This window comes from Podarcis melisellensis, assembly GCF_964234715.1.
Source record: "Podarcis melisellensis genome assembly, chromosome: 3".
Lineage (NCBI taxonomy): Eukaryota > Metazoa > Chordata > Lepidosauria > Squamata > Lacertidae > Podarcis > Podarcis melisellensis.
The window spans coordinates 92,236,966-92,264,278 of NC_138530.1; the positions used below are offsets into that span (position 1 = coordinate 92,236,966).

General features: G+C 46.0%; 2 protein-coding genes and 1 long non-coding RNA gene across 4 annotated transcripts in view; 1 reads left to right on the forward strand and 2 right to left on the reverse strand.

Annotated features, from left to right (window-relative positions):
* Positions 1-27,313, reverse strand: part of LOC309367344 — a 217,812-nt gene that overhangs the window by 96,011 nt on the left and 94,488 nt on the right. The window lies entirely within an intron of this gene.
* LOC309367261 (uncharacterized protein) overlaps positions 1-27,313 on the forward strand; it is a 125,449-nt gene that overhangs the window by 10,525 nt on the left and 87,611 nt on the right. The window lies entirely within an intron of this gene.
* Positions 366-10,599, reverse strand: CIMIP5 (ciliary microtubule inner protein 5). Of its 2 annotated transcripts, XM_081906623.1 has the most exons (4): positions 10,393-10,599; positions 6,810-6,974; positions 3,944-3,983; positions 367-2,832 (listed from the first exon to the last, which is right to left on the reverse strand). In XM_081906623.1, the coding sequence occupies exons 1-4, from the start codon at positions 10,452-10,454 to the stop codon at positions 2,641-2,643; spliced, it is 459 nt and encodes a 152-aa protein (XP_081762749.1). In that variant the 5' UTR covers positions 10,455-10,599; the 3' UTR covers positions 367-2,640. The 2 variants fall into 2 exon arrangements, with proteins under 2 accessions (XP_081762748.1, XP_081762749.1); XM_081906622.1 differs by lacking the exon at positions 10,393-10,599 and having other exon boundaries at positions 366-2,832; positions 6,810-7,643.

Here is a 27,313-nt window from a genome sequence, read left to right on the forward strand (position 1 = left end):
AGTAGCAGCGGAAGAGGGAACCAGTAGAGGGCGAGCAAGAACTCCAAGGGAAAGTGAGTCGGAGGGATGGCTCAGAGACACTTCCAGCGAAAACAGTGGGGAGGTCTCAGGACCTCCTATAGGGACACCCACACCTCGCCGGAAACTGTCACGCCGAGAGGCCAGACGACGTGTTTCCGTTAAAGAGCTTTTATGTTGGAAAAGATTCCGAAAGCAGCCACTTTCGGATTCTACTAGTGATTGACGCAGCCATGCTGGAGGGGCTCCGTCACAGGCAGAGGTTTGAAAACCTGATCAAACTCTGAGGGACTTGCATTTTACGCACAAGCAGCTCATCGTCCCATCACAATTACCTCGGGTTAAGAACTTTGCTTCAGGATGAGAACAGAAATTGCGCAGCAGCGGCGCGGCAGCAGCAGGAGGCCCCATTAGCTAAAGTGGTGCTTCAGGTTAAGAACAGTTTCAGGTTAAGAACGGACCTCCGGAACGAATTAAGTACTTAACCCGAGGTACCACTGTACCGTGTACTTTTGAGCCTAACCTACAAAGGTGGATGTAGAAGGAGACTGGTTCCCCCAGCCTAACAGTTCAGTGATTTCCCTAGTTGCAATATGGTAGCATCCAGCTTAAATTGAATGAGTCACTCTCGTACTATTACTCTTTTGACAAGCATGGTCCGTCGCATGCTGAATTCTATCAGCTCTAGTGTACATGACCAGCTGTAAATGTGTGCTTTTAAAAAGCATTTTAAATAAGGGACCATTTGTTCCCACAAAAGGGCTTCAGCAACAGGAAGCCAGTGGCAATTCTTTCCAAGTGGGTCCAATCAGTTTAGTCAGCTGGGACTGGGAGGACGTAAATCCTCTGCCGAACGATCCCTTAGGACTCTCTATTTTCCTCTGCTTTCCAGTAGTTTCCTAGGCAATAATTTGTGTAGTTTACCAGCAATTAGATACTTGGGGAGGGGGGAATCCCAGGCTTCTTTTTCATGTGTGTGAACAGAAGTGGATGAATGAGAATGGAATTCAAAACCCACAGTTGGGCGTTACCTTCATTGGGACCAACCAAAATGCCGTAACATAGCGGCAAGCTTTCAAGTTCTCCTGAACTCTTCATCTGTCAAGACATTACACAAAATGCAGGACAGGGATGAGGAGAAATAAAAAAAGTACAAGAAGTTAAGTTGGATTTTATAGCTATAAGGCCAGCTTTTAGATTCATTTTCAAGATGGTGTATTATTCCCCCACCCACTTCACAGACCAACACAGCTTCCTTTAAGTTGCTTAGGGCAGAGTTCTTACGCTCCTTAATTTGACATTATCGATTCCAGGATCTTCACTTTCTGTCCTTATCTGGGCAACAGGTCAGTTTCTTCTGCCATTGTGCATCAGGCCTTCAGCTCAGTCTTAAACACCCACTTCAAGCACTGGACACAACAGGGACTATCCTAGTTTTTGATTGGGTATGGCCATCCACAGACCTGTCCTGAAACGTTTTTCTCGGTGAGAGGGATTGCCTTTGTACACTGTTTGGCACCACCAGATCTTTACTATGTAATGTTCTGGACCACTTTGCATAAGAAAGATGGTGAACTGGTGATAGTTCATAAAGGAGCTATAACTATAAGGTAAAGAGAAGTTGTAGTCAATAGGTGCTGAAGGCTGCAGATACGTAGAAGCAGTCCATGCAGTCTTCATTTGAGAGAAACTCACCTTCCATTGTACAGACAGCCAATCTTCCATGACTCTTATTTCCCAGTCAGTCTCCCATCCAGGCATTGGGCTGATCCGGATCCACTTACCTTCAGCAAAGCGGTGGCCTCATGGACCTTCAAATAATTTCCTAGGACTCTAGATTAGGGTCCCTCCAAATGATGTTTGACTCCAGCTCCCATTATTCTTGCTGCCTGGGGCTGATGGGATTTGCGGTCCAGCAAACATCGGGAAAGGACAGCTTTGGTTCTCCCTGCTCTGAAGATCTTGTACAAAATCGTTGCAAATTGCTTTCTTAACAATCTGCTCAGAAGCTGCCAGCCAGCCTTCGGGCCAGCACTGTCTGCTAGGAGGTCACGACTGCTTTCTGTTCCCCACAACAACTTATGCAGAAAGCAAGGTCAAATCTGGAACAAACTGTAACGTTGAATGAAACCATTTCTCACTTGCATAGCTGTTAAATTTCATGTCCTTTCACAGGTCACTATATCACTGTGAAAGTTATTTTGCTTCTCTTTGATGCAATGAATATAATATAATGATGACAACTCCCTGTGGGCAGATAATGTAGAAGGGTCTTAGTTTTTTGTAGAGCAAATATAAGCTGCCCAAATATGACAGATTTGGTAAAGATAGACCTCCTGGTTCTCTAACATAACTCTGCACAGAATAAGCTTTTGGAATGTGATTCAGCTCCATAAACTTCTTAAAACGTTGAAACTAAAAATATTAAATGTGATCCATATGTTCTCAGGTGTCCACTTTGAAATCACTAAATGCTTTTTTGGATAGAATTTCAACTAGCCTTTGGAAATATGGCATATATATAGAGAGAGAAAGCATGTTATTGTTTTTGGTTGTAGGTGGTTGTAGTTAGAGCAGAAGTTCCTCTTTTAAAAGAGGGGAGTAGAATTCTTTTTTCTGATTCTAAGAAGCCTGGAGTTCCTGCCCAAGTTTATTTTTTCTTCTGCCATAGTTGAGGAAGTAATCCATTTTTACTAGTGTTTTGCCGAGATCTGTGTTCATTCTGCTGCCAATAACATGTCCGCTGGTGTTGGGAATTTTGTCTGAGAAAACTGACATGTATTCAGGAAGCTGCTCAGGTTCTTTTATCCTGCCCTGGGTAAAAGAAACGTCAAGTTATGTGAGCTTGCCTCAAACAAACAGAAAATGCTTCTGTAAATACTGCATTTACTTCCTTTATTTCCAAGTATTTACAGACCGGTTTTCAACATATGAACTAAAATTGGATAACTGTTAACGTGGCGTCTATATCCTGTAGTACTACAGTTCCCAGAAATAAGGCAGGGGTGGGCAGCTGAATTAATCTAGTGGTCCAGATCTAGAATTCTCTTCCTTCTGCCCCCACCATCCTGCAGGCCACATGAACAGGTGTGAGTGGGGCTCCTCACCTGTCAGTCACCTGGTGTCACCATGCTGCAAAGGAGAAAATTGGTAGCACCCTCTTAAGCGTGACCACAATTCTTCCTTTGCAGTCATATCTCTTTTTGTGCTTGGGAGAAGGGTGGAGGAATCTCATCAGCCTCATCTCAGAAAGCAGTGAGATTTTGATGTTCTTCTGACAGCAAGGCACCTTGCATAGAATTTGAATAATATTTAAAATGAGGATGAATTAAGAAACCTAGACAAACAAGAGTAAAACAAACTCTTTTTAAGAGAAAGGAGAATTGCTCAGTGATAGAGACTTGTAGGCAGTTTTTTTTTTCCTGCTGAAGTTAAGTAGGTCTGTCATTTTATAAAGCAGCCTCCTATCTCCCTTGGATGTGAGACTGGGAACTATAAGCTAACAAAACATCCAAAACATCTGGGTGATTCCTCCAGCCATGACCCAAACATGGAGAAGGGCAAGAAAATCTGAGACCTTGTACTCAGCATGCAATCCCAGCATGTTTATGGGAAAGAGGCATTGCTGCTGCACTCTGCCAGCACTTAGGCGGAGCATCTCCCAAGCTTAACATGAGAACATATCACTCCCTAACCTTTTGCGGGAAAGAGCATTGGTGTGCAAAGGTTTGCCTGGCTACCAAAAACTTCCAAAGTTTGTGGACCCCTGCTAGGGTCCATTGTTGCGTGTGTGTGTGTGTGTGTGTGTGTGTGGCGGGGGCAGAAGACAGAAACGAACAAGCATAATTAAGGCAAGAATATCTTAATTATACCACCCTAAAGTTCCTCATCCCTTTTGTAACAGGGGTGTTCGCCTTTGACTTACCAATGGATCGTAGTCTTTTAAGAAACTCCAGTTCCGGTACCTTTGGAATAATAAAGAGAGAGTGCTTTAGTTTTGTTAGCCAAGCATAGCAATGCCAGATGTTCCGAAATTAAAGATGGCATTAAAAGGACTAGAATAAAGATATGGTTATAGGGCTGGCTCCAACCAATGGTTTCTTCTTCTTTTAACGTATTTTTTACTAAATATGTCTTGGTTTACAAAAGTGTGTGCAATGTCTCTTTTTCCAAGTTACATTTTCTACAGATCAGTTCCATTTGTTGAGACATTAGTGTTACATTAGGAAGAAAAGGGGGGAAGAGGTGGAGGGGGGCCTGGTGGGTGGGGGTGGGGTCCGGTGGCGATGTTTCTATTTTACTTAATGTATGTGTGGGGTTTTTAATAGTAATAATAATAATAATAATAATAATAATAATAATAATAATAATAATTTGGCTGGGTTTCCGCTTTTTTTTTTACTACTACCCCAAGGTCTACTAACCAGAACCAGGTGCAAAATGGTGGTTTGTGGGGCAGAGCCGGTTGCCTGTTGCACCTCACGGACCATACATGGAATGACCTGCTATACAAGTACACATTTACATCTGACTGATGCAAATCGAGTAGCCCATTTGGTTGTGGGGGCAGCCCTTTTGCTGCTGCACTCGGTTAAAAAAAAAAGTAAGGAAGTCAGAAATGGTTGGTGAGCTACTGCAAAACCATCCGCCCATCTCCTAATGGATCCCAATCTTCTTTCCACCCTCTCCTGCCTTAGATGTTCTTCTTCATATTGCATGAACATGTGTGTAATTGTGGTCACACTGTCTTTCAGGGATAAACCTTTCAATTAGAGCAGAGTTCAAAGAGGGGTGGGTGGGAAAACCACTGGCCCAGAAGCCTATGTTCTATTAAACTATTATCATGCTATTATTACTGATGCTGTTACTGCATTTTTTTTTTTTGAAGGCAGCACAGCATTGGCGTAAGGCTTGAGCGGCTGGAGCAATCGGTAACCCCAGTTCTTAAAAGCCTGCAAAACAAGAAAGCCCCCCCCCCCCCCCGGAGAGCTTTCATTTGCCATGAAATGGATTAAGCATTGAATTTACCGTTGCGTGAGAAGCCCTAGAATCCTGCTGGCCCTGGTGCAAACATACCGTTGGAAAAAAGAAGATCCTTGCCTCCTCTACCAGAGTGCTCACGATACAAATGAAAAGGGGCCTTTCCTGTGCTGAATTTCCCCCAAACAAGAAAATATTCTTCACATGAGACAAAGTGCATACAACCATTTGGCCCCTATCTTTGCTTTTTTTTCTTACAGAGATACGTTTCAAAGATGTTTTGTGCAAAGCAGCAGCCCTAAGAAACAAGACAACAGGCAAATGCACCTAGACGGAAATTATAACAGTGGCACCCACAATGAGTAATATAAAAGGCCAAGGTAAAGGGACCCCTAAACATTAGGTCCAGTCGTGACCGACTCTGCGGTTGCGGCGCTCATCTCGCTTTATTGGCCAAGGGAGCCGGCGTACAGCTTCCAGGTCATGTGGTCAGCATGACTAAGCCGCTTCTGGCGAACCAGAACAGCGCACGGAAACGCCGTTTACCTTCCCGACGGAGCGGTACCTATTGATCTACTTGCACTTTGACGTGCTTTTGAACTGCTAGGTTGACAGGAGCGGGGACTGAGCAACAGGAGCTCACCCCGCTGCGGGGATTCGAACTGCCGACCTTTTGATCGGCAAGTCCTAGGCTTTGTGGTTTAACCCACAGCGCCACCTGCATCCCAATGAGTAATATAGGACAGTCCAAATGCCAGGTGGGCAGTGGGAGGCTGTGACAAAACAGCTGCGCCACCACTTCATCTGCAGACACCCCGGCCAGCAAACAGGCTGGACTGGGCAAAGAGGCACCTCTACCCAATCCAACCCCTGCCCCTGGCCTGGCACAAAGGGGGGTTGGACTGCAGCCTCATGACCCATCCGCAATTCTGCTTGTCCTGTGCCTAGAAAGCATGAGTCCTAGACATTTCCCAATTATCTCATGCTTTCTGAGTGTGTTTTTCCTTGTCTCTACTACTTTCCCCTGGGGAAAACCCACTGTTTACCACTGAATCAGAACAAACATTAATCTGCAGAAAAACCAATTGATGTTTCATTCTGATTCAGGGGAAAACGGTGGATTTTCCTCAGGGGAAAGCTGTGGGATGAGCCGAAGTCTGGACGAACTCCCCATCTGTCGTGGCAGTCCAGGATGCCCGCCCGAGGTCAGATATCAGTCGGTAGTACGGTTGTGCCTAAACGGCCTCGGCCCAGTATACCTGAAGGAGCGTCTCCATCCCCATTGTTCTGCCCGGACGCTGAGGTCCAACTTCTGGCAGTTCCCTCATTGCAAGAAGCGAAGTTACAGGGAATTAGGAACCAGGCAGAGGGCCTTCTCCGTAGTGGCGGCCGCCCTGTGGAACACCCTCCCATTAGATGTCAAAGAGAAAAACAACATTTAGAAGACATCTGAAGGCAGGCCTGTTTAGGGAAGCTTTTAATGTCTGATGCATTACGGTATTTTAATATTTTGTTGGAAGCCGCCCAGAGTGGCTGGGGAAGCCCAGTCAGATGGACGGGGTATAAATAATACATCATCATCACCATCATCATCATCATCATCATTATTATTAGACATCTGAAGGCAGCCCTGTTCAGGGAAGTTTTTAACATGTGACATTTTAATGTATTTTTAATCCTTGTTGGAAGCTGGCCAGAGTGGCTGGGGAAGCCCAGCCAGATGGGCAGGGTACAAATAAATTATTTATTATTATTATTATTATTATTATTATTATTATTATTATTATTATTATTATTATTATGTTACTCACCAATATCTCGTCGCCCTTCTTTCGGCCTCCACAAACTCTCTCCAGACCGTGTCCTGCCGGACCTGGTCTGCTTTCAGGGCTTCTTGCTCCTCTCCACCACGGCTTTTGCTTGATTGTTTCACTGAGCTCTGTGTGGTAGCCAGTAGAGTCCTTGCAGATTGGCTGCTGCTGAGCGAAGGAGACGAGGATGAGGCTAAATTCACATCTGCAGGGCTGGTAGCCGGTGACCGGAAGCCTGCCGACGTTGTCCTCCTGAGTCCATTTGCTCTGCTCCCCATCCCGTATGAGCTTTTCTCTGCCAAGCAATACTGGGTCACCAACCCCCAAGAAACTTGGGCAAGTGCTAGCAAGTCCCTAAACATTCGCAGTTTTCCTTACCCAGCATTTTCCTTTAGGCATTTGATTAGGTAAGTGAAACAAATCGAAACCCTGGTGTCCAGCACGCAACATGTCTGAAGAGGTTCTGCAGGTTTCCTGTTTGGGTTTGTGCACACTTACTGGATGGCCTAACAATGTTGTGTTGCGAAGCTGGATCTGTGCACTGCATGGAGGCAAGATTCCGTACGATAATATTTTTCTAAGCTAAAGATGCTGCTATTGGAAGCTCTGAGTTATCAGTTGTCCGTAGCAAGCTTTTGTTCCTGGAACTCAAGCCACACTGATGTGCCCTTTCTAACACCCTCATTGCTTCAGGAATCCCCAGATTGCCCACTGATTGTGTAAGGAGAGCCTGTTGTTGTAGCTTAGTACTACGGTAGCTTTTGTTCTGGTGGTGCAGCTGAAACCAAACACCCCAAGAGCCTTGGGTTTTCCCAGTGTGTTTACTGTCTCCATTGGAAACCAGACTGGCTTTGTCATGAATATTCACCACAGACAAAAGGGCATGTACCTTTTGTCTGCTAGAGGGCTTGGCTAGACATTTGTGGGTTAGGAATTTCCCTTTTAGCTTTAGTGGTATTCAATCCTCTGCTTCTGTTATCTGTTTGTTTTGCAAAGGTATGTATTTTAAGACCTGGCTGGAAACAAAAATATCAGTCCTGGGGTCACACATGTGCACAAACTATCTTCTGCTTTGGGTAGGTGAGATTTGCTGCTTTTTGGACAAGGTGATGAGCAACTGCTAAATGCTTTGTCTAAAGCAACGTTGGGGAACTTGTGACCCTGCAGGTGTGTTGGACTCCGAACTTCCCATTATCCCCGAACATTGGCCTTGCTGACTGGAGAAGTTAGGAACTGGAGACCAGTAACATCTGGGTCACAGGTTCCCCACCTCTAGTATAAAAGATGTATTAGGTAGAAAGATCAAACTAAGAAACGAAACATAGCAAATCCCCCTTGCCTTTGATGCTTCCCTCTCTCTTCTCTTGGAGGCAAAAAGCAAAGCTAATGCAGAGCAAAGGTGTTTACTTTTTGACCAAGATCAGATCTTCTTGAACAAGAGTGAGTTTTACTTGTGTTTGTGCTCTTCTTAGGGAGTCCTGCACATTCCTAACCTTGCCATCATTTTGGTGTCTGCCAAAGTTATTCCCGCCCCCCGCCCCCGCAGGGACATTTGGACAGCAATATGATATTGTGCTGCAAAGTCTATTTTTTAAAATAATGTTTACACAAGTTTTTATTGTGTGTTTTTCTTTGGGTGTAATTTGCTGTGGGAGATTTTTAGTGGGAAGCAATGTATAAATTGAATAAACCCAACGTAAACCTCCAGCCCATTTTTATTGGCCCAGCTCCTATGCACAGCAGTTAAGCAGGTCAGACCTTTCCCATCACTGCCTTCATGCCAGGAGATGTTTCACCTGGCCAGATTTCTGCATGGTCAGATGGTGCTGAAGGCATAGGGACAATGCATCTGAAAATATGGCTCCCTTAACACTTCTACAGGGGTGTACCTAGGGGTTAGCTAGATTGACCCCCACCAAGGGTGCAAGCAAAAATGGCGCTTCTCCACTCTGGCTCAGAGTGGCTAGGAGAGCTTGCCCACCCCCCAGGCCACTCCTGTGCTGCTTTGAGCAGCCAACATCTCATTTCCAAGGGTGCAAGGGACCGGATAGGGGCACCAATTCAACTCCTTGCTTCTTTCTGTATGTTGCTTTTAAATCCTGTGTCCTTATATGACTGTTGTTTGAAGCTACCAGGGATTTCATATAACATGAATTCTGGTGCAGCAAAGGTGGTTCAGCAAAGGGCTGGTGACGGATGGGTCCTATAGGAGAGAACATCATGGCTTCGATATTTGTTTTCAGTGATTTATGAATGAGTGCTTAAAACCTTTTTGGTTAACCACTAAACAGAACGGAACTAATTTATGAGCGGAAGCATGAATGCACATAGCATGTTGCGTTTACAGTGCACTTCGGTTCCTCAGAAGGTCATTGAAGACCAATACCAAAAGCAGAATGGAAATTCGCAGGGTTTCCTGTTATTTTACTGAGGCAGGAGGGGATGTATCTGACAAAACAAATATAAACCACAAGAGGGTGTTATAGGGCAAAGTATACAATGGGAAAAAGCTGCCGCCGCCACCACCACACTGATTTGATTTCTCTTTCTTATCCATGGCAAATTGAAACTGAACATTTGCAAGCATATATAAATCCATTTTTAAAACTAAAAAAAGAGAAAAAGCTTTCTTCTCTTCAAAACATAAATTATGAGTCAAACCTGTCTAAATGGGGAAATTATTCTCACACTTTTACTTTGGCAACCAGTCAGCAAAACTTTGCACAACAGAAATTTGTCCTGCCTTCTTTGGGGACTGTTCTACCAGTTGTTTTACCTGTTCTGTTGCTATTAATACAATACTGAACACTTCCTCTACAGCAGCAGCCCCATTGAATTTGGCAGGAATAGCTCTATAGCAAGTAGTAGCTAACCTGTGGCTCTCTTAAGCCTTGCTGGGCTTCTCTCCCTTCATCCCTGACCTCTTACTAAATCATCTGACGGCAACTGGTGGGAGTTGGGGGATCCGGCAATGTTTGTGGCCTTCATGTGGAAAACACAGAAGACAGCCCTCAGAAGACAGCCCTCATATGCCATTCATTTCTCCACTTCCAAATAGACCAGGAATATTTGAAGTGAAACCTGCTCACTTAATCCTCTTCAAGAGAAAATTTCGTTAGCTTGCTGTAGCCAGAATCCTCTTTGTGTTGCTGCACTGTCAGAAGTTTTTATTCCAAGCGGATCCATAGGTTAGCTTTACTTGGGGCACTATTCTGCGTGGAAACAGCGAGCTGGAACCTAAAGTGAACATAAAGCATGGGACAGTGCTGGAGACTCTCCAAAGCCCTGCCAGCAGCTACCAGGAATATCCATGCGGGCATGGTTATTCTCCATGTGATGGCAGAAATCCCTGCCATTCTATGAACTACATTTGAGAAATAGAGAAACACTCCCTCAAGAGGTGATGGTTTTGACAGCTTCACTGTGAGAACCATCCACTTGTGTTCCAGTTCTTCACCAGAACTGGAAGGTTAACGATGGAAGATCTAGGCTCCATCTTACTTCTTTGAACATCACCTCACAGAGTGTGTGTTTTTAGCAGTGTCACCAACAACATTTCTGCGAAATCCACAGTTCTACATACCTCCTTGGTTGAAACTGACGTTCCAAACCCGTTTTCTTAGAAAAAGGACTTTGAAGAGCCATAGTGAATCGCAGAATCGCAGAGTTGGAAAGGAGCCTGAGGGTAATCTAGTTCAGCCCCCTGCAATGCAGGTAGCTCAGGCCAAGTTACTTTGCTTGTCTGATTTCAACTTTGTGACTGACAGTATACACATGGACATTGCTAGCGTAAGCCAACTGTCCTGTTGGCAAAAGAGCGCACCATGGCAACTTTGGCTTCGATTTACAGTTCAAATAAATTCCCATTGGCTGAAGAACTTGCAGAAGGTTTGCAAGTGGCTTTTCTGATTGCTTTGGCAACAATTAGGCTATGCCTCTTTCTCAACAAGCCATCTCTTTTCACAGCAGAGCTTTGCCATCTGCAGGGCAATATCCTTCAGAGAGAAAAGAAGTTCGCGACTGCGTGTCAAACATTTATTGGTGCTTGTATATTTTCCTTCATAGGGCAGGTAACAACTTGCGTGCTTGTGAATTAAAACTGGGAAAATCTTCATGGAAGGGAGGGTGAGGACCGCACTCTCAGAGCCAAAGCCTTGGTTGTCCTCCCTTCCACACACAGAGGGAGCTGACTTTAACATGGGAATGGGGGAGCCTGTGGTGGCCCTCCAGGTGTACAAAAAACCAAGTAACTGACTCCTCTTCAAAGGCATATCTCTATTTGTTCCTTTATCTGCTGAAGTGCCCTGTCCCTCCAGAAGGGAACTTGTTCTTTGTTGGCATGGTGAACTCTCTTTCCCCTGTGATGCATCGAAACACACTTTGCCTCCAGAAGCTGATCATACATGTTCCTGTTTGCTCTGCATCCATTGGGCTTTCACTTCTGGTTTGGAAAGCGTTGTGTACATGTCTTTAGCCACAAACTGTACCTATCCTGTTGTTTCTGATGGAATGCTGCACGTTGATCTGTTTTACCCACAAATCAGCGTTCATAGAATCATAGATCACAGAATCATAGAGAAAAAGAATAACCCAGTTGCCTTTTAAGCAGGTAATGTGCACACAGCCTATGATTTAGGTCTGCTGTGATGGAAGTATCACAAGGAAACATACTTTTCTGAGAGTAGGCAGGTTGAAGCAAACAAATCAGTCACCTTCGCAGCCTTGGGAAACGAGACAGGGCTATCCATCATAAGGTCTTCCGCTTTGGATCTGATCCGAAATAGCTATTTGGACTGCCAGAGAGTGAAAGGAAGCTCTGGCTTGGATTATCTGTCTGGTGGTGATCTCATGGGTACTATAACTCTCAGTGGGGTGGCAGATATCCATCGCCACCACTAAGCTCTTCAAAGGCTGCTGGACAGGTGAAATTCTACTGCTGCTTTGCCAAAAGAAGCTGGCAGCTCAGCTCTTCCTATGAAAGGCCTTCCTCGTAATCTAGAGTGCTCAGGATCCAGCTGCTCACTATTACTGTTGACAGGATAGTTAGGAAATTAGCAGTGTTTCAAGGGGAGGGAAAAAAATGCTGAGCATAATCATAAAAAAGCCTTTTTTAAAATGTTCCTTCGGAGGGTAGACCTCACTTCAACAACTATTTGAAAGTTGTTGGTTTTTTTAATCAATCCTTTAGAGAGCCAGTGTGGTGTAGTGGTTAAGAGCGGTGGACTCGTAATCTGGGGAACCGGGTTCGCGTCTCCGCTCCTCCACATCAGCTGCTGGGTGACCTTTGGCAACTCACACTTCTGTGAAGTCTCTCAGCCCCACTCACCTCACAGAGTGTTTGTTGTAGGGGAGGAAGGGAAAGGAGAATGTTAGCTGCTTTGAGACTCCTGAAGGGGAGTGAAAGGCAGGATATCAAATCCAAACTCTTCTTCTTCTTCTTTAAAGTTAATGTAGTTGTCAGTAGAGGGCACCCTAAAGCAATGAAGGTTTGAATCTATGTTCAAATTAAACTCATCGCCTTTACTAAAACACCCCCCTTTTTTCCTTCTGCGCTGTTATGTTTGCCCAGTGAACGAAGAAACATCAACAAGCAATTTTATAATTATTTTTTAGCTATTGTCGTCCTCTGTTTAGCAATATGCACAGGTGCTTTTCATGTACTTCCAAGAGACACATCTATTCCCCAGCCAACCTGAGATCCTCAGATGTCAATGGAGATGTTCAGTTTTCATCTCAGACTGCTAGACATATGTAACAAAGCATAAGAAGAGTTGGATCGGGGCCTCAACTCCCCTGCAAATTTTTTTAAACAACTGAAAAAAACAGGAATTCTTATTCCAAGGATCTTATCATTAGAAACAAGAGGAGCAGTGAGAGGACTCTAGTTTTTGAAGGCAGGAATATCAGCAAATCAGACTAAACAGACATCGCTCATTGTTGACGTTGCACTGCGTAAGAAGTGTAGGAAAGAAGCAACATAGAAGGCAAAGTTGTGCAAAAACATCTAGCCAATCCGTTGTTTGGATTGTAAAAGTAAAGGGACCCCTGACCATTAGGTCCAGTCGTGACCAACTCTGGGGTTGCGGCGCTCATCTCGCTTTATTGGCCAAGGGAGCTGGTGTACAGCTTACAGGTCATGTGGCCAGCATGGCTAAGCCGCTTCTGGCGAACCAGAGCAGCGCACGGAAACACTGTTCACCTTCCCGCCGGAGCGGTACCTATTTATCTACTTGCACTTTGTGCTTTCAAACTGCTAGGTTGGCAGGAGCAGGGACCGAGCAACGGGAGCTCACGCTGTCATGGGGATTCGAACCGCCGACCTTCTGATCAGCAAGTCCTAGGCTCTGTGGTTTAACCCACAGCGCCCCCCTGTTTGGATTGTACCATCTCACTAATCCCCCATCTTTCAAGGGATTGGAATAGCAAACTGGACTGGTTTGGATTTGGGAGTAAAAGCATGGGGGGGTCACATGTGTCTGTCGTGCATGTCAAATGTGCTATATCAGCTTAAACCAGCTTCTCGGAAGCACCCTGAGTCTGGACTCTTAGGAACTATGCTATGCACCACGTAACAGAAGTTACTCCATGGTAGCTTGACTGAAGCTCTCACTGCATGGTGGCACCTGGCAATGTGTTTTCCATCTAAGTTCAGTAGCTTCTCAAAAGAAATAAGTGTTCACTCCCCACATCAGTTTGCATCTGTACATCTAATTTTGTACAGACTCATGTGGTGGAATTCAACATTGCACTGTTGCATTAGCTCAAGGATTTACATTTTGCACAACAGGACTTCCCCTTCCTCTCCTCTCCCCAGGCATGCCCACGCTCTCCTCAGATCTGCTCCAGAGGGATGGGGGTAAACCCAGATCATATTATTTTTTTGGGGGGGCACACTGGAAGAAGAGAGGGAGGGGAAGTTCTGTTGCACACCCAAAAGTTCTTGTGCTAGTAGAAGTATTTCTCTGGATAGTGGCCTAAATATTCTAAGACAGGCATTGCTATGTGTATTGTGGGAGGGGGATATTCAAACCAGATGCTTGAAATCAACAGGAGTTTTTGCCCTTGATTTCAGTGTGTTGTCACTTTTATTCATGAAAGGTGGAGAGATGAGTAAGGGGTAGGCTGCTTTGGATTTTTTTTTTCTGCTTCTGACAAAAAACTTATTTGTCTCACTATCTGCCATGGGGGAAATTTACATTTATTTATTTTTTGCAATGGAACAAGCTTTATTAATAGTCTTACAATACATTATATATATATATATATATATATATATATATATATATATATATATATATATAGTAAAGTAATTTGGGATTTCAATCATATACACGCACACTCTCTCACACACAAAATCTACTTGTCTTTTCTTACATAGTTATAAACCTTAAGCTTCAGCTGTGTTTATGCTACTTTTTATGCGGTTTTTAACAAAAAATATCATAAAAACTTTGGACTTCCTGTCAATTCCCGTTGTATGCTTTTATTCTAATAGTGAATGTACCTACCATTATTAATCTATTCTTTATATATTCTCTAATACATTCTTACAGCAATTTGTACCGTTGATCTTATTTCTCCTATATTTCTTTATCCAGGGTTATTCAAATGCTGCCATAGATGAAAAACCATTGGTATATTTTTGTACATATATCTTGTATTTATCCCATTTTTGTGCAAATTCTTGTCTTGAACTGCCCCTTAGGCTGTTGGTCAGTTGTGTCATTGGCAGAATTTACATAATTAATTACGTCACATTGCATTCATTTCAATGCAAAGCAAAGCAAAGGGGTGAAGGGCATACAATCAATTACGTATTGTTTGTAGACTGAAAACAAGAGCAGCAGCAGCAAATACCGATTGCATTCACTGGATTGAATTCCATTCTGAACATGGGACTTACAAGGAAATATCAACAATTCCTTCTTCTGTTTCCTTCTGATTTCTGTGTCATCCCTGTTTCCTGTTGAGTGCTTACCCAGACCAGCCAATCATGATACCCTTTCGTCCAAACACCATTTCCAGATTCATCTTAGGTGTACTCCAGTAAGCCTGTATGCCCTTTAAATTTGTGTTTCCATCACTGACACGGTAGCTGAATCACTGCCTCTGGCATTCTAGCTGCAGTCTCAGATGTTATCATGACATCTTGCTTGAAGTGACTCATTTTGTCAGGAGTCCTTGAGTTATCCCAGCCTCTGCCCTCTCGGGCAAAGACGAGGAAGTAAATTACATTTCCCAGCCATATCAATATCAGGTTAAAAGACAGCTAATTATTGATTTCATGCCCCCAACTTGATGGCTCGGGAGTTCAAATGTTTACAAAGCATCTACTCTCACAGCAATTCCATTATGGCAAGTAAGTGGTGTGCAATTTATAGCAACTATAAATTAATGAGATGAAGGATCCGGCATACTCGCACAAATTAAACAGTCAGTAAGATTGTTCCAGGCATGCTGGCATAATTAAAATTAACAATCAAATCCGGTTTTCTATATACCAGTTGAGTTGTTCCATCTATTTCTAGGCATTGCCATACAAGGAAAGATGTTTCACATTTCATTTATTTTGTTAATTACATTCCTGTTAGTTACTGAATTGTAGGCAGATTTAATTTCTGGCAAGCGAAAGTTCAGCACAAAAGGAAAAGGGTGGGGTGGGGAAAACCACACAGTTATCATTGCTTCTCCTGCACTGCAATGTACTGAGTCGCTGCATATTTCATGATTTAGCAGAAAAAAAGTAGAGAATTGGGTATTCAGCATCAACTCATTAAATACAACAACAAAGTTCTAGACCTCATGCATGCAGCTGTTGTTGTTGTTGTTACCACCTTTGAAATATTTAAAAGTTTTAATGGGCAAAACCACAAGACAGGTGGTATGGATGGCATAGATAAAAGTAAAGGGATATTATATTACAATGAGTAATATGAAAGGTAAAGGTAAAGGGACCCCTGACCATTAGGTCCAGTTGTGACCGACTCTGGGGTTGCGGCACTCATCTCGCTTTATTGGCCGAGGGAGCCGGCGTACAGCTTCCAGGTCATGTGGCCATCATGACTATGCCGCTTCTGGCAAACCAGAGCAGCGCATGGAAACACCATTTACCTTCCCGCCAGAGCGGTGCCTATTTATCTACTTGCACTTTGACATGCTTTTGAACTGCTAGGTTGGCAGGAGCAGGGACCGAGCAACGGGTGCTCATCCCGTCGCAGGGATTCGAACCGCCGACCTTCTGATCGGCAAGTCCTAGGCTCTGTGCTTTAACTCTTACCCTTCCCTTAACATAGGGTGTAGTTTGAACAAGAGATTGGTATATTTGGGGAGGCTGGTTCCTTAGGATGTCAGAACGTGCAGCCATGTCCCAGATTGTAATCTGACATTTTTATTCAGGCAAATTTATTTTCTAACATAAATATCCCTCCTTTCTTTCATCATGGAATTCAAGGCAGGGTGCACGTGGTGCCACAGCAGTCAACGCGCCAAGCACTGACGAGACCCAGACCCGCTTAGCTTCATGAGCAATCATACTGGAAAACAGTTAAGGTAAACAAACAAACAAAATTTACTCTCTGGGTTTAGCCTCCCTGCTTGCCCTCTTCACTGAGCATTGGCTAATCCTACTTGGATCAAGGCCTGCATGTTGGAGGCCGTCTGGAACGATGCCTAAATTGGCCCAAATCCTTATGATCCTTCAGTTTTGAGCTTCCACCCTTTTGGCTTTTGTTTCGTTGCTAGGAGTTTGTGCATTTTGAGCAAAGCCTTGAGGTTTCCTTGTTGTCTTTTATCCAAGACAGGCTGTTAATTAAACTATCACATTAGACAAGACATCAAAACCTCACTAGGGCTGCTCGCTTTGGCAGTGAAGTTGGCAGCATGGCACAGCTTGACATTGTAATACTGATATTTTGTAGGCTCTGTGGGTAGACTTTCTGGAATAGGTAGCTTGTGTTTAGATAGCTTCATTAAAATAGCAGCCAGCAGCCAGTTGGTTTTGTAGTGGCTCTTTGAGACCAACACTATAGCCCTGTGTCTAAACATTTTATGGATTGTTTTATGCCAAAGTAAAAGATCACCAGATCAGACCATTCTCTGGTGGCACCATAACTAGTTGTGATTCTAATGCTGTATGTGTGTGAGTGATTGTTCAAACCAAGTGGAACCCTATCAGTATCTCGGTCCAAACACTCTTGTTTCTCTGGCTTGTTTTCAAAAATGCTCACTTCTGCAAGAGAGAAACATTGAGCAGAACTCCACCACTAAAAATCAGCAATCTAAACAGTTGATGCACCAGCTGGAGGAGACATTTCAGCCAGGCAACAACTCTGTGTATGGAGCACTGTCTCCTCACACAAGAAGCCAGTGCATGTTAGCTGTATTATCTCACACAGCAAAACAAAAGGCCCCCCTCCCCGAATCTGAGCTATGTGTACAGTGGTGCCTCGCAAGACAAAATTAATTCGTTCCGCAAGTCTCTTCGTCTTGCGAGTTTTTCGTCTTGCGATGCACGGTTTTCCATAGGAATGCATTGAAAATCAATTAATGCGTTCCTATGGAAAACGCCTTCCCCCGACCTCTTCTGGCGGGCGGCATTTTAAAATCGCCCGGGACAGCGGAGGACTTCTCCGCTGTCCGGGGCGATTTAAAAGCCCCTGGGAAGGCAGGCAGGGGGGACAAAGGCTTTCTCGCCCCGCCGCTCGGCTTCGGGACATCGTTCCGATGCCGGGCGGCGGGGGGAGGCTTTCTCGCCCGGCCGCCCGGCTTCGGGACATCGTTCCGATGCCGGGCGGCGGGGGGAGGCTTTCTCGCCCGGCCGCCTGGCTTCGGGACATCGTTCCGATGCCGGGCGGCTGGGGGAGGCGTTCCTGCCCCACCGCCCGGCATCGGGACGATGCCCCGAAGCCGGGCGGCTGGGGGAGGCGTTCCTGCCCCACCGCCCGGCATCGGGACGATGCCCCGAAGCCGGGCGGCTGGGGGAGGCGTTCCTGCCCCACCGCCCGGCATCGGGACGATGCCCCGAAGCCGGGCGGCGGGGGGAGGCTTTCCCGCCCGGCCGCCCGGCTTCGGGACATCGTTCCGATGCCGGGCGGCTGGGGGAGGCGTTCCTGCCCCACCGCCCGGCATCGGGACGATGCCCCGATGCCGGGCGGCGGGGGGAGGCTTTCTCGCCCGGCCGCCCGGCTTCGGGACATCGTTCCGATGCCGGGCGGCTGGGGGAGGCGTTCCTGCCCCACCGCCCGGCATCGGGACGATGCCCCGAAGCCGGGCGGCTGGGGGAGGCGTTCCTGCCCCACCGCCCGGCATCGGGACGATGCCCCGAAGCCGGGCGGCTGGGGGAGGCGTTCCTGCCCCACCGCCCGGCATCGGGACGATGCCCCGAAGCCGGGCGGCGGGGGGAGGCTTTCCCGCCCGGCCGCCCGGCTTCGGGACGTCGTTCCGATGCCGGGCGGCTGGGGGAGGCGTTCCTGCCCCACCGCCCGGCATCGTGCCGATGCCCCGAAGCCGGGCGGCGGGGGGAGGCTTTCCCGCCCGGCCGCCCGGCTTCGGGACATCGTTCCGATGCCGGGCGGCTGGGGGAGGCGTTCCTGCCCCACCGCCCGGCATCGGGACGATGCCCCGAAGCCGGGCGGCGGGGGGAGGCTTTCCCGCCCGGCCGCCCGGCTTCGGGACATCGTTCCGATGCCGGGCGGCTGGGGGAGGCGTTCCTGCCCCACCGCCCGGCATCGGGACGATGCCCCGATGCCGGGCGGCGGGGGGAGGCGTTCCTGCCCCACCGCCCGGCATCGGGACGATGCCCCGAAGCCGGGCGGCTGGGGGAGGCGTTCCTGCCCCACCGCCCGGCATCGGGACGATGCCCCGATGCCGGGCGGCGGGGGGAGGCGTTCCTGCCCCACCGCCCGGCATCGGGACGATGCCCCGAAGCCGGGCGGCGGGGGGAGGCTTCAAAAGCCGTCCGGGGGCTTTTAAATCGCCCCGGACAGTCCCGGGGCGATTTAAAAGCCCCCGGTTAGGCAGGCAGGGGGGGCAAAAGTCTTTGCCCCCCCTGCCTGCCTTCAAAAGCCGTCCGGGATAGCGGGAAGCGCTTCCCTGCTATCCCGGACCGCTTTTAAAATGCTGGCGGTGGGGAGCAAAGCCTTTCGCCCCCGCCGGCCTTCCTGGACCTCTTCTGAAGTCCGGAGGGGGGGGGGAAGGCTTTGCTCCCCACCGCCAGCATTTAAAAAAAGGTCCCCGAGATTTCCCTATGGGCTTTCGTCTTGCGATGCAAGCCCATAGGGAAAATCGTCTAGCGAAGCGTCGCAAAAACCGAAAAACCCTTTCGTCTTGCGGGTTTTTCGTCTTGCGAGGCATTCGTCTTGCGGGGCACCACTGTACAGTATTCCCAACCTGTGCCCCTTATACACTAGAGGATGTGGAAAGTTTATTGGCCTGAGCTGAGTCTAAGGAAGCAGGACTCTCAGTGGCATAGCTAGCTGCTTGGGTGCCCCGGGGTAGGGCATGCTGCGCAGAGCCAGGGCCTGCATGCAGTCCGCTATGCCTCCCCCTCAATTGCAGGCACCGTACCGCCTGAAAAGGCATTGTGGGGCTCGCATCTTTCCCCTGCCTCCCCCTCAGCCACCTTTCAGCTGAGGGGGAGGTGGTGGCCGGACATGAGCTCCACGTTGCCTTTTCAGGCAGTGTGGTACCTGCAGGTGCCCAAGCCATCGTGTCACTCCCAGGAGAGACATGTGGCTCAGACGCACAACAGGCACCACTGTAAGTGCCGCCGCTGTGGTAAGTGGCCTTCCAGTGCGTGACCCCCCCCCAAGCTACACTAGTGAGGTCTCTTCAAATAGCGTGACGAGAGAATGTAGGACATTATAAAAGAACAGAAATTTGAGACTAGCAAAGGGGGCGGGGAATGAGATACCTAGAAGAATCATTAACAACAAATGATAATGTCAAATGGTAATGATAATTGCAATCAAACTTTGCCCCTATTTTCATTGGGATGATTTTGGGTCACAGTTAACTTTCTATCGCCAGCAGAGTGTGAGGAGATCTTATGCAAATGAATGCAGAAGTGATTCAGACAGTGTAATTATGGCTTTATTTGGCTGTGGTTAGGATCACAAGTTTGCAATTCTAATCTTAACACTCACATGTCAAGTGGAGATTAGATTCTGACCTGTGTGTGATTAGATGGTCCCTTTTTTTGATCACATAACATTGTTAAATCAAAATGGCAATTACGGTTGCCAAGCTTTTAAAAGACAACCTAAGCAAACATGGGAGTTCTATGCATATAAATTAATTACAATGTTAGTCATAAGAGGCAGCTGTTTGTAGGCAAGGAGTCTTGGGGTTTATATCAGATTGAGGCTACTTCTGGGTCCAACGTCAGTGATTCCAACGCAAAGATGAATTATGATATGGAGGAATTATCCAATCAGTGTACCGCAGCAGAACATATACTTGCGCATCAAGGCCCTGAGCTCCCTCATTTGTTGAATAATAAAACACATGGACACCAGTATTTTAGGTTAATGGGTGAATTAAGGCCACAACTTTATTGGTTACAGAATGTGAGTGGTATTGACTTAGGCACTGGAATTTAACCGACTATATCTGACTCCTGCCCGCCATGCAGGAAGTCCAATAAGGGTCAACCACCAGTAGGGGGAGCCCTGCTGATGTACATCAACTGAGAGCCCCCCCAGGGTCCCTGATGGGGGATGGCATGGCCCTTACTCCATACCTAGGCTTTGAACGAGATCCACAGGTTCCCTTTAACGGAATACCCTTAAAGAGGAGGGGCAGGAACCAAGAGGGCGATCCCTGGTCGCACAGCTGCCTAAATGCAGCACGCCACGCCCCCCGGGCGACCGGATTGGTCGGCCAGGGGCATGACGCAGCCAGGAATCCCCTCTGACACGGGGGCATTGCTACGCCCCCCGGTATGCACGGGGAGAGCCCAGGGCCAGTGCACAAGCCTTTCCGCATCATTCTGACATCCAGATTCAATGGAGAGGTACCCCATCCATTGAGGTTGTTCCTAAAGTTGCTTGCAACCTTTCCTCTTTTCTGAAATATTTGGTCAAACAACAACAGTTATTAATAATTGACTATGACTATTACCTGCTCTTAACAGGAGTCTTCTCTTCACTATCCGTTTTCTGTTGCTAAGGAAACCATCCCCCCCCCCCCATAAGGCAATGACTATTCAAGAGATAACTGTGTGTTGTAATGGCACAATGAGAAATAATGGGCAATGTTGATAAATCATGCCTTGTGACCTGCTATTTCACTAGCGTGTTACTGCAAACATGCACAATTAAATGTGAAATAATGACACATGTATCTCACCAGCTTTCACAATGGAATTAGGGGGGAAGAGACTCCTGCCCCACTTCCTGCGGCCCCTTCCCCATCTCTTCCTGCTCTGACCCTTCCCCTCCTTCCAGTTCTGGCTTCTGCCTTGCAGGAGGCACAAAACCTCATAAATCAATGTCCCCTTCTCCTGGATCAGCCTCAGGCCCTGTGCCCTCAGCCCATCCACTCCTCAGCGGCCTCCCAGTCCCTAACACGAGTCCAATACTATGTGTGAATGGTGTTTCTCCCCCCCCCCATTTTAAAAATTCATTTTATAACACAACTAAACAACACAAACAGAAAAACAAACAAATTCTTGTCTTATCCTTATTTTTTCTAAACATTGTTACGAGAGCTTCCCCAAGTCCCCCCTATCTGATTTTCATTTTACCTCATCTTTAGCAGTTTACATATATCATTAATTTCTAGCCATTTTTTTTTATCACGCTTTTACCATAAAACCCTTCACATTTTATCACTTACAGATAATACTATTATGAAATACACTTTCTTCTACTTCTAACCCTACAGCCTATATCCACTTCAAAAGCTATTCTAAGATTTAAATATTAACATGTTTTTTCAAACATTCTTTAAACTTCTTCCAATCTTCTTCCACCGTCTCTTCTCTCTGGTCTCGGAGTCTCCCTGTCAGTTTGGCAAGTTCCATATAGTCCATCATCATCATCTGCCATTCTTCAATAGTTGGTAAATCTTGTCTCTTCCAATTCTTCGCTATGTGCGAATGGTGTTTCTTGATGGCAGGGGACAAATCAGATCACGCAACACGAACAGCAGCAGCCCAAAGTCAAGTGATGTTCTATGTAGTAGTGAGCCAGGGGGAAATCTCCTGGTCCCTATCTCTTCTGATCCTTTGTGGCTACTTAAACTATTAATACCAGTGTGCCAGTCAAGCAGTTTGTCATGTGCATAGGGTCTTAACTTAGGCTTGTTTGCATTGCGTGTCCGCCATTGATGGTGAAGGTGCTCTTGGGCCAATTTAGGTAGATGAAGCAAAACTCATCAGGTGCTGGACAGGACTGGTGACGGGTTCCTCAGGGACCTCAGTGGAGAGAGTTAGTGATGTGTTAATGCATATTTCCAGAAAACCCATGGTGATGATACTCCAGCATTCAATTATCATGTAGTACTGTAAATCTGAACTATGGCATTCAAACAGGACTGTTGTGTTTTATGGGATGATAGCTCTGAGGCTGCTTCAGTTCGTCTGGGGCCTAAAGCAGGAATGCCCAGTTGCCAAAAAAAAAAAAAAATACTGAGGCATTTCTGTTAAAGAGAGATTAGCAAATATCCGGAGAGTTGATTTTAACAACATTTCCAGCTGGTTAATTAAGGCCAAGACCCCCATTTTTGTGAAATGAAACGAATAAAGCGAGGGAGGGGGAACCATTTAAAATATTTTAAAACTGGCGAGAAAATGAGGATTCTCTTTAGGTGCTACCATCTCAATTAACCCTGATAAATGTGTTCACAGGCTCCCTAAACTGCTCATCATGACTGATTTGAAGTGCCAGTATCCCCCCCCCCAAATTTAAAAAGCTGCACAGTGCCTAAGCAGAATCCTGTTGCTGGCCACGTTTGTAAATAACAATCTCCCCCCCCTTTCCCCCCCCCTTTTTAATACGTTGAGAGAGAAGCTCAAGGATATTTGGTAAGATAATTGAGACTTCCCTCCCCCCCTTTTTTTTGTAAGGAAACATCTCTGCGTTCCAGAGGCATGAAAGTTTTTCATGAATTAAATTATGTTCTGCAAGTATAGAGGGGGGAAAAAGAGATAAAACTGTTAGCAGTGCTTTGGGGGATGACTTGGTGTTTGTAGATAAAAGCCTAATCTGAAGGAAATCTGCCTTGTGTTTGGTGCTGATAGGGAATGAAAATGCAGGCAGCAGCAGAACTTCTGAATATCTTTGAAAAGCAGGCAGCAAGTTTGCAGCAAGTTTTGCTACTCAGCTAGCTCCTAGGTCTCCCTTCATATCCAAGCCTACTGAGGGTGGGCAAGGGTGCAACTGTGAAATCACTCCCATCATCATTGCTTCACTGTTTCTTCCTGTGCACTTAACAGGGAACTACAAGAATGGGGTATTTGGAGACAACATGGCCTTCTAGAGGCCTTTTGCACTGTTATCCTGAAATGAAACCCTCCATTTGTACAGCAGCAAGGCTCAGGCCTACCACACAACAAGTTGAACAAGGGTGTGAGGCCAAGATGAAGGCAGGAATAGGTGCTTCACTGATGCAGCAAACTACTTCAAGTCTTGGGCCTGGCTTGGAGGCATAGCTGTAAACTTACAGATTTGAAAATAAGGGATCAGCAGCCTTGGAAATAAGGGATCAGCAGCCAAAATAAGGGATTTTCAGAGCACAGGTATGTTCGACATCTGAGCCCCTACGAGCCAAAGGCAGAAAGCCCAGCCAGCAGCCAAACGAAGCCTCAAGCGGTGGTTCCCACAGCGCAGCAACCCGGCAAAGGGGATGCAGCAAGGAAAACCACTGTCACGTTCTCCGCTGGGAAGCGCTTAGCAAAGGCGAGTCCCTAGGCAAAGCGGCCGATTTGATTGGCACAAGTCATGCAAGCTCCACCCCCGTCGTTCTTAGACTTCTTATTGGGTGAGCAACGCAGCCAAGCAACACAGTTGGAGCCTCCCTCCTCCCTGGCCGGCAGGAAGAGGTTGCTTCCTTTGAAACCCAGGAAATTTAAGGGACATCATCAATAAGGGACAGCAGCGGGACACGGCGCTGGGATAAGGGACTTCCCCGCCAAATAAGGGACGGTTGACAGCTATGCTTGGAGGGATGTGGGGGGACATTTGGTGCTCCCACTTCGGAAAACGAAATGGCTTGGGACGTCACGGACAGTAGTACCTTGGCCATCATAGACTTGTAGAGTTGGAAGGGATCATTTGGGTCATCTAGTCCAACACCGCTGAGTTGCAGGAATCTCAACGAAAGCATGCATGATTTCACAGTAGCCCTTTAGCTGTGGCACTGGGAGCCAATGTTTATACCAGCAAAGCTCCATGACGTTAGTTGCCTGGCAGCACAACTGAAATAATAACAGTTTTAAAAATATTAAACTGTTCATGTATTTCTTTGTCTGAGGAAGTTTATACGTTCTTTAGAACTGACTGTTGTTGTTGGGGTTTTTTTTTAAAATTTTGTAAATGAGCACCATTTTCACATAACATCTCAGGAAGCAACTAAGAGGGTGTCAACCAACAGTACTATGCTGGTGTGAGTCATCTTTTAAATTAAAATTATTCTCTTTCCTTTCCTGAGCATACCTTCCAAGATCTGTGGTCGAATCCAGTGCTGTTTTTCCAGAAAAAGAGGTGCTGGAACTCACCATGAATGTCTCCCTTGTTCTTTTATAATGGCAATGGCACCCACCTGAGAGGTGCCAGAATTGAGCTCCGGTGAGTTGCGGCTTGGGGGGGGGGAGCCCTTGTTATATTCCACTAAGTTCACCCCAAATTTGGTCCCTGGGCCTGTAATTCCTCACCCCTGCTAAAGAGAAGCTGCCCCCCATAAATCTGAATGAATGTGAAGGGGGCTTGCCATCAGTAGTTCCCCATTGTCTGCTTGAACCCTGAACTTAGGAGAGAAATGTTCCTTTCCTGCTCTGGTTGTAACTCCTAACTGCCTTGTGGGGTGGACTGGACTTTCCAGTTGAGGGAAGAGGTAAAATTATGTCTTCATAACTCACTGATATCAAGGAGAGGCATAGTAATCACACTACCTTATATTAGGAACCTATAAAGAATGCAGATGCATTGGATTTAGCCCAAGGAACTCGGCAAAGGATAAAGTCATTATTTAATAATGTTTTCAATTATCCATAAGCTCTATCTGCATTACCCGAGGCTTAGGCAGAGTGTGGCGAAACTAGCTCAAGTGCTTTCCCCCCTTTTTGTGGAGGGAATGAGTGGAGGAAATCTTGCTTTTTTCCCTTCCATTCCATCTCATTCTGTCCAGCCGTTTCGTCCACATGTGCTACCCATCTGGATCTCTTCCAAGAAGAGGAAATTAGAACTGCGGGAAATGGATTAGCTGTAAATGTCAGCTAAGAAATGTTGAGCCATAATGTTTGGGTTTTTACAGAAGGATTTATTGCCTTGCAGCTCCCCAAGGAATCACCCTTTCAGGGGGCACTGCTGTCTTCTTCAAGGCACGGGAGTTGAATAGTTTCCATTTCTGGGAGTCTTCTCATTCCAGGCTTGTTTTCTGCAAATGACGGCACACTAGAAGCCCTGTTCAGCCATCCCGTTTTGTACGATGAATGCACACATGGCAGGAGGAGGTGGACACAGGTGTCTTTAGTTGCTTGTTCAAATGTGAGCTTGCAGTGTGTTTATGTGATTTGGAACATCGTGTTGCCACTATTGTCTTTATGGGGTTTCTGTAGCATCTGCCATCATGTGTAAAACTTTTAAGATCTAGTGGATTCATATATTCTTAGTTTAATAGGCCCTGGTCACAATAGGTGTCTTCCATGGAAATCTCCATGGAAATAGTTCTAGTTCACCAAGACTAAAGAATTTCACCTGGAAGGGATTCTTTCAATGGCGACCACAAGAGTTTGGGTTGGTTGTTCCTTGTGTGGGTGGGAGAGAAATTTTGATTCAGTTCTCATTTAAAGGCAGACTTCTCTGAATTTTGCAATGCAGTTCTCCAGCCAAGTACAGTGGTACCTCGGTTTTCATACGCTTCAGGTTACATACGCTTCAGGTTACAGACTCCGCTAACCCAGCAATATTACCTCGGGTTAAGAACTTTGCTTCAGGTTAAGAACTTTGCTTACCTCGGGTTAAGAACTTTGCTTCAGAAATCATTCTCCAGCGCGGTGGCAGCGGGAGGCCCCATTAGCTAAAGTGGTGCTTCAGGTTAAGAACAGTTTCAGGTTAAGAACAGACCTCCAGAACAAATTAAGTACTTAACCCGAGGTACCACTTTATAGTGGAACCTCAGTTCCCAAAAGCCTCCGTTGTCGTACATTTCGGTTCCCGAACACTGAAAACCAGGAAGTAAATGCTTCCATTTTCAAACATTTTTTGGAACCCGAATGTGTGATGCAACTTCGACTAAGTACAAGAAGCTCTTGCAACCAATGGGAAGCTGTGCCTCAGTTTTCGAACGTTTTGGAAGTCAAACGTGCTTCTGGAACAGATTTTGTTCGAGAACTGAGGTACCACTGTAATGTGTTCAAAAATGCATATACAAGGGAAACAAGCATGCATTATGACAGGGAAAATTGGTGTGCAAAAATGTGTATATCAGGAGAAATTTGCTCTGAAATGCTGATGAATTTTCATGGGAAACCCTCCCCCCCCCAAAAAAAAAATAATAATTCCACCAAGTGTTATGGAAATGTGGAGAAGTGAACAGAAGACTGGAAAAAATAGAAATTGAGAAAAACTGAGGTTGTCTGACTCTCCCATGCCTAGTTACATGCATCTTCTAATTCATTAAATGTATGGTTGCTTATTCTCATTCAGTGACTGAGCAGGAAAAAAATATTTCCCCATTATCTAATATTTCTCTCAGCATGTGTTCCAGGCCAGAGAATTTACTGTTTGGGTTGCTTCTTTTTAAATGGGTTGATCCATTTATTTGGGATGGATGAGGGAGAAACTATTGTTAGTCTGTCAGTAGCTGAGAAAAGGAGCACACAAATTACCAATATGTTGGTAAAGAATGGATGTTTCCTGAATCTTATCATGCCTTCACAATTGTTTGGCCGTAATTGGCGTTTGCCAAGCTGCCCTTCAAACTGTCATTCCTGTTAAGTTAAGGGATATTCAAATTAAGCACATGTGTGCTCCCTGCTTCCATTTTCTTGATGGCTTATAAAAACAACTTTTGAAACACTTAGCAAATACTATCTTTGAGCTCCCATTATAGCCTATAAAATAAAGGATAATTTCACATGATACACAGCTGCAAACCTGGATTTCCCACAGAGTATATACTTAAAAATAGAGATGTGAGTAATCAAGACTCTCTTGCCCTGAACATTATGAAAATGATATACCGGTGGTACATGACCCCAGTCAAGCTTGCAAAGATATATCACCTGTCCGATAATAAATGTTGGAAATGTAAGGAAGAGGAAGGGACATTTCTACACCTCTGGT